Source organism: Geospiza fortis, unplaced genomic scaffold (genome assembly GCF_000277835.1).
Source record: "Geospiza fortis unplaced genomic scaffold, GeoFor_1.0 scaffold167, whole genome shotgun sequence".
Classification (NCBI taxonomy): Eukaryota; Metazoa; Chordata; class Aves; order Passeriformes; family Thraupidae; genus Geospiza; species Geospiza fortis.
This window is the reverse complement of record NW_005054355.1, coordinates 847336-853335: the sequence shown is the minus strand read 5'-3', so window position 1 is coordinate 853335 and position 6000 is coordinate 847336. Positions and strand designations below refer to the sequence as shown.

Sequence of the window (6000 nt, the reverse complement as noted above, 5' to 3'; positions counted from 1 at the left end):
TGCCAAGATATTTTGTGTGCTCTGGAAATAGAGACGGCTTCAGAGATCTGCACAGCCCGTGGTTGGGCAAGGTAGCGGGGGGGAAGTTTTCTGTACTTAGTTAAATACAATTGAACAGTATGCTTTTCCTTAGGCAAGTTCCATCTTGCAAGCAAACATATTTCATAGGGCAAGTATTATACAGCATACATGGCTTTACATTAAAACAATAAATCCCTTCAATCAGAAAAATGAAGAAACAGCTTCTTCAAAATCTGAAATCACATCTCTGTGTTTTGCTCATGAGAACAAAGTTTACAGGCATAAGTTGCACATAAAGGGTTTATTTTAAATGTTTTAAGGATAGAGTTACATCATAATTATAAAAATTACTTACAGAATTAAGTAACAATTTAAAGTGTTTATAGTTCTAAATGCAGAGAACAGGGAACTGTCTACATTGTTCAAAATAAAATAAAGAAACCAAGTTCTAAAGATGAATTAATTACCTAATTTAAAAATGTGAACACGAAGACCTCTGAACTATACACATACCAAGAACCATCCAAATTGCACTAATGATGTAAAATAGAAAAAGCGCAGCATTTTCAAGGAACCAGAAACTGTTTTTACCACAATTCTTTTCCCTGATGCAACTAGACAATTCTCTCTGAAGACAAAGCCCCTATGTTTAAACAATTCATTTAAAGAATGCTTCTACCTATTCCAACAAAAAGGGTTTTCCCCATCTCTACTCCAACATAGTTTAGGGTTTGGCACTCTAAAGAAAGAAGAAGAATGTAGTGTTCTGCTATTCAACTGAAATTTTATTTTTTTCTTCAACAGAATACATGGTCCCTTCAAATGCTGTATGACACATACAACTGGAAAATTACCTTTCGTTGGCACTATGCTCGTCTCACCGGTGCATTTAATCCTACTAACAACCATTAAAACAGCACAATAAGCAAATTCACAAAAAACTGAACACAAAATAAAAACAGAACAAAACAAAAACCTAAACATTTTAACATGCAACTTTAGTTTGTTACATTGAATGTTCTAACCCTCTAAGCATGCAAAAAAGGATGGTCTGCATTTAAGTTGTTTTTTTTTTTCCCTTTTAAGTTTTACATGGCAGCCTGACATCACACACACGCACACACACAATATACAACAATACTACAGCAGGTAAATGTGAAAGGTGAATAACTTTTTATACAAAGATCCATGGCTTGTGCCATCACAAGCCCTATGTGATTTTGGAAAGTAATGTTGAACCCCTATAACAAGGAACCAACATTTAGTTACCAGGGTAACGCAAGCACTGCATGCAGATCTGAAACATGAGCCTAAAACAAAGCCCAGAGCAGATGGGCAGGGAGTGGAATTAGTCTCAAGCCTCAAAACTGTGGTTTAAGCTATCAAAAAAAAACAAACCCGAAAAAACAAAACAAAAAAATATCCCCAAAAAAACCCCAAGTGAAAATATCCATACAACAGACAAACGGGGACATCCAAAAATGACAGTGAAATTTACAGTTTGTAGATTATACTCTAATTGTCAGAATACATAGTGTACTCAATAGGCTTGCAGAAAACCCACAAATGCAAGCCTAATGCTAGAAGTGTTCCAGTAGACCTAAACCTCAGATATTTCAAAACAAACCTCTTATTCCTCAGATATATAGCCCCAAGCTCAGTGTACTAGGTAATCCATGTATCTTGTGTGTAATTAATACACTCACTCATTCCTGTGCCACAAATATCGACTTGGGCTCATGGAGCCAGGCTCAGCTTTGAGATTTACATGCAGGACTCTTAAGAGTCAATAGAAAACACAACAGATCTGCAGGATGAAAACACTGTGTTGCAAATCTGCTCACTTTGTTCAAACACAAGAAACATTTACGACTCAGGTACTTACTGCATAAGGACTGCATCAGAAGCTATTCACTGAAAGACAATAGCCTGCCTTTGGTTGCCCATGATGAAATACTGGACATAATGCAATACAGGAGCAATGGACAAAGAATTAAGGTATCATATTTATACGGAGAGTATTTATTATCATTCAACAGCATAATGAGGCACAAGCCTTAAGGCTAAAATATGAAATCAGGCAAAAAAAATGGACAGAAAGGGGCTTAAACCACTGAGTCTTCAATATCAGGAATACCCACAACAGAGGTCATCTGCACCTCTGTCCTCTGATTAACAGCTCCTGCACTCTTCCACTAATGGCACACAGCTGGATATCAGGGTATTTGTTCCTTCCATCAACAGTGTTAACTGTCTTCACCTTCTGTACTTCTGTGAAGCAGTTCTTGAAACTTGCAGAGCTCTGCCTTATTGTAACATGACAACCTTGTTGCTGTGCCGCATTGTTGTTCCAATTAATTATTTTTAAAAGCTGCCACACTTAAGGAAACCCTAATTTTCATTTACAACTATCTTGCAAGATTATAACCATGAAAAGATTTTGCAGTTGTGGGCTGCTATTTACATCCACAATCTAATGCAGATGACTGAACCACTGAGACTGCCTTATAGCTTCCATTAGATAGTACACCACTGGCATGCAGAACTCTAGTGTTCATAGAATGAAATTAATGTTAACAGCATACCTCAAAGCAAGTACAATGTACACCACAAAAGGCAACAACAGGTTTAAACTGTAGATTTTTCCAGACACTCCTTAAGTGGAAAAGCCAGAAAAAAATAAACTGGGAAGATGCCTTCTTGAACCAAAATTATTAAAAGCAAACCAAACAAAGGAATGCAACAGACTGAGCAGAAGGCAACAAATGCTTCTCCTTCTCTAAAGTTACATCTCCACTGTAAAAGGACACCCCCTCCCACTTCCCTGGTGTGAGATTGTATTTACCATGTAAAATATTAACTACTGTTAGGCTTCTAAGTCCACACACAAACATTCAGGTTGCTAGGTTTGATTTTAAATGAGAGACTACTGATGCCAATGCGTAGTCTAAAATCTTCTGAAGTAGCATATATACTGTTAAGAGTTGTGGCACCAAGCACTTGGGTTTTGCTAAGAAGTGTGTATAACAAAGAAAGAAGTACAACATTTAGGATTGAAGGCAGCCTTGTTGCATGTATTTTACTGGTTCCTACAACTTGTAAATATGGGCCATTAACCTGCATATTCTAATTAAGTGATTATACAGATTAAATGTAATTTTATAGTTTAAAGCCTTTTCACTGAAAGGTGCATAATCCAAACACTTGATATCCTACTGCCCTGTGACTAGTAAAAAATGCACAAGCATTTCCACGCACTGCAAGTTCTTAAAAAGCTAAATTTGAAATAAAGTGTAGAAACACAGCCGATTGATGTTACTTGGGTTAGGCACTCCTTGATACTGCACAAACTGTTTAAACCTTTCAGAAAAGTCACCTCTGTCCCAACCCTGAAGACAAGAACTGCCAGTATCCAAGAAATTAAATTTAATGTTACAAAAGAAGGCATATCAAAATATCAAACTACACTTGCATGTGGCAGTTGAACAAGTGAGTGCAAGATTGAAGAAAAAGTAAAAATCTATGAAAAAATTTAGATTAATGATTACAACACTAGATCAACTTTACACAGCTTGGATTTGCAGCTGTTCTTTGCTTTAACTCCCTCCTGCCCAAACATACTGACTTCCTTCAAGAAAAGGAGTTCTCTTACACAAAATGTGTCATGTTTGTATTACTCAGAACAAAACAGTTTTGCTGGCAGAGATTGTGGGTTCGCAGGGACATTTAAGCTTTCGTTAAACTGGAAAGCAGTCAAGTCTTTGTGTCTACAAATTTTACATTTAATAGTTCCACAAATTTGGCAAAAGTTCATGATGATGTCTAGGATGTCTTCACCAAATCGTAGACATAAATATGGAAATCATCATCAAACTTGATGAAATAGACAGATGGTTTGGCTTCAACTTGATGAATGACCATGCCAGTCCTTTTCGAGCCATCTTCTTTGGCATATTCCACTTGTTTGCCTACCAGGCTGTCCACAACTTCACCTGGTTCCCGTTCTGCAGGAGGTGAATCATCTGTAACATAAACCCAGCATGCTTTAGTAGACATTTTAATAAAATTTTGCACTACGGAAGACAACTGCACAGTCATCTTTAAAGCCCATACAAAACAATTAGAATTTGTAAACAGATTACTTAATTTCATTCAGACAAACATTTAACAATTGCCATGCTTGTAGAAAGTAGTTGCAGAAAAAGTTTTCAAGCAATACTGTCTTCAGTTTTATTATGACAAAAATAGCACTTTGGTAAATAAGTAAATCTTTTGACAGGAGGGTGTATGCACAAGTTGTAGAAAATGGCTGTAGATAGCTAAATCTGGATTATGAAAGGTGTGATTTGTAACATGCCAAGTGACAGGATACAAGCCAATTACAGAACACGATAAAGGGTAAAAAGTACTGTATGGAGAACAGGAAGCTAACCACATCTTCTTTCTCAACTCCTCTTCTTTGATTCCTAATTCAGATAAACTTGTAGTTTGTATTCTACAGGAAAACTTTCTAAGGCAGTTGTAATATCTGATGCGGCTTTTATTCTGGAAATCATAAGCTTTTAAATTAATAACTTAGTCACAAGTTTGTATTAAGAATCCCTTACAGAATCTACCGATTTTGAGTTTTGAGAGCTGTGAAAAAACTCTCCAAGGAGAAAAAAAACCCAATAAGGAATGAATAGATTGCAAGATTTTCAAAGTGCAAATGCAAGCCAAACAGAAGGTTTTTGTTTTTCAGTTCCTCTATAAATTGCATTGTCATGCATAGTTATTATCCTCTTAGTATGAATTTTATATTTCTTGGCAAAGATGCAAATTCAACTCCTACATGTTCACTTAGAAGTGTAGGCCAAGTTTTAGTATCAGATCCAGCAATATATTTTCCCCTTACAAAAAGAAAAAAGGTTAAAACAAACTACCTGTTATTTGGTTTCCTCACATAAGCAGAACCTATATTTGATAAGGGACTGTACCCTAGAAATTTTATTTATAACATTATGGCAAGTTCAACCAAATTTACAGAAGTATTTGCAGATATTCTAAAATCTGATTTTGAATAATTTTACTCCAAAATACTAACATCCAATTGTTGAGTCAAGGACATGATTCAAAATATCTGGAAAGCATTCACATTCAGGAAAGGAAGCAAATATTAGAAGTGTTTAGAAAATCAGTAAGCAATAATCTTTTGGCAAGCACAGAGGGTAAAGTGCACTAAAACCAAATAAGATTTAAATGGAAAGAAAACATATCAGATTTCCCCACTCTCAAGGTGGAAGAAAGCAAAGCAGACTTAAAAATACATTCCTAGTCCGTTTTGATGGTTAATACAAAGACCAAGTTATTTTAACATTCAAATCTGAAAGAGCTTGCTTGATTTCTTTAAGAAGAGGAAGGTCACTTTTTTCCACTAACATTTGTGGTTCTTTCTTTAAAAGAATCAGAGATGTTGCTTTTTGCTAGGGCCAGAGGAGAGGGTAATCTAAACACAGACCATTAACACAGAGATTATGCAAATAAGTGTCACTTTATTATTCTGCCAGGCGCATCTGAAAGAAGATGATCTCAAACTCAACAAATTACTAATTGGATAACTGTAGTGGTTGGCTACATAGTGCTTTGCACATGTATTAGTTACAATAATTTTCTTTAAATCCCAGATGGCTTCTGTCAGAAAGGGTTTTGTTATACAGGAGAAGTAAACCCAAAGTATTCTTTATAATCTCTTTCTTTGAACTGACTATCTAAATCTCTAGAATAATGCTGATTCTGTCAAAAGCCTCCTAAACTAAGAGAAGTCCTGAAGAAAACTACTTCATCCAAAATGACAGGAAAGATACTAAGAGGAAATCTTTTCTTATTAGTGTTACAAAATGTGAGAGAAAATCAAATTTCAAAAAATAAGTACTTCTTTCCCACAAGCAACTACTCAAGAAGTTTTTCACACTGAAGACACATCTCAGTGAAATCGTTCTT

At 35.6% G+C, this 6000-nt stretch overlaps 1 protein-coding gene across 1 annotated transcript in view; it reads right to left on the bottom strand.

Annotated features, from left to right (window-relative positions):
* Positions 1 to 303: 303 nt before the first annotated feature.
* SPIN1 (spindlin 1) overlaps positions 304 to 6000 on the bottom strand; it is a 61585-nt gene continuing 55888 nt past the window's right edge. The window contains exon 6 of the mRNA XM_005423567.2: positions 304 to 4043. Coding sequence (XP_005423624.1) covers positions 3844 to 4043 — 200 coding nt within the window. The 3' untranslated portion in view covers positions 304 to 3843. The remainder of the gene's footprint in view (positions 4044 to 6000) is intronic.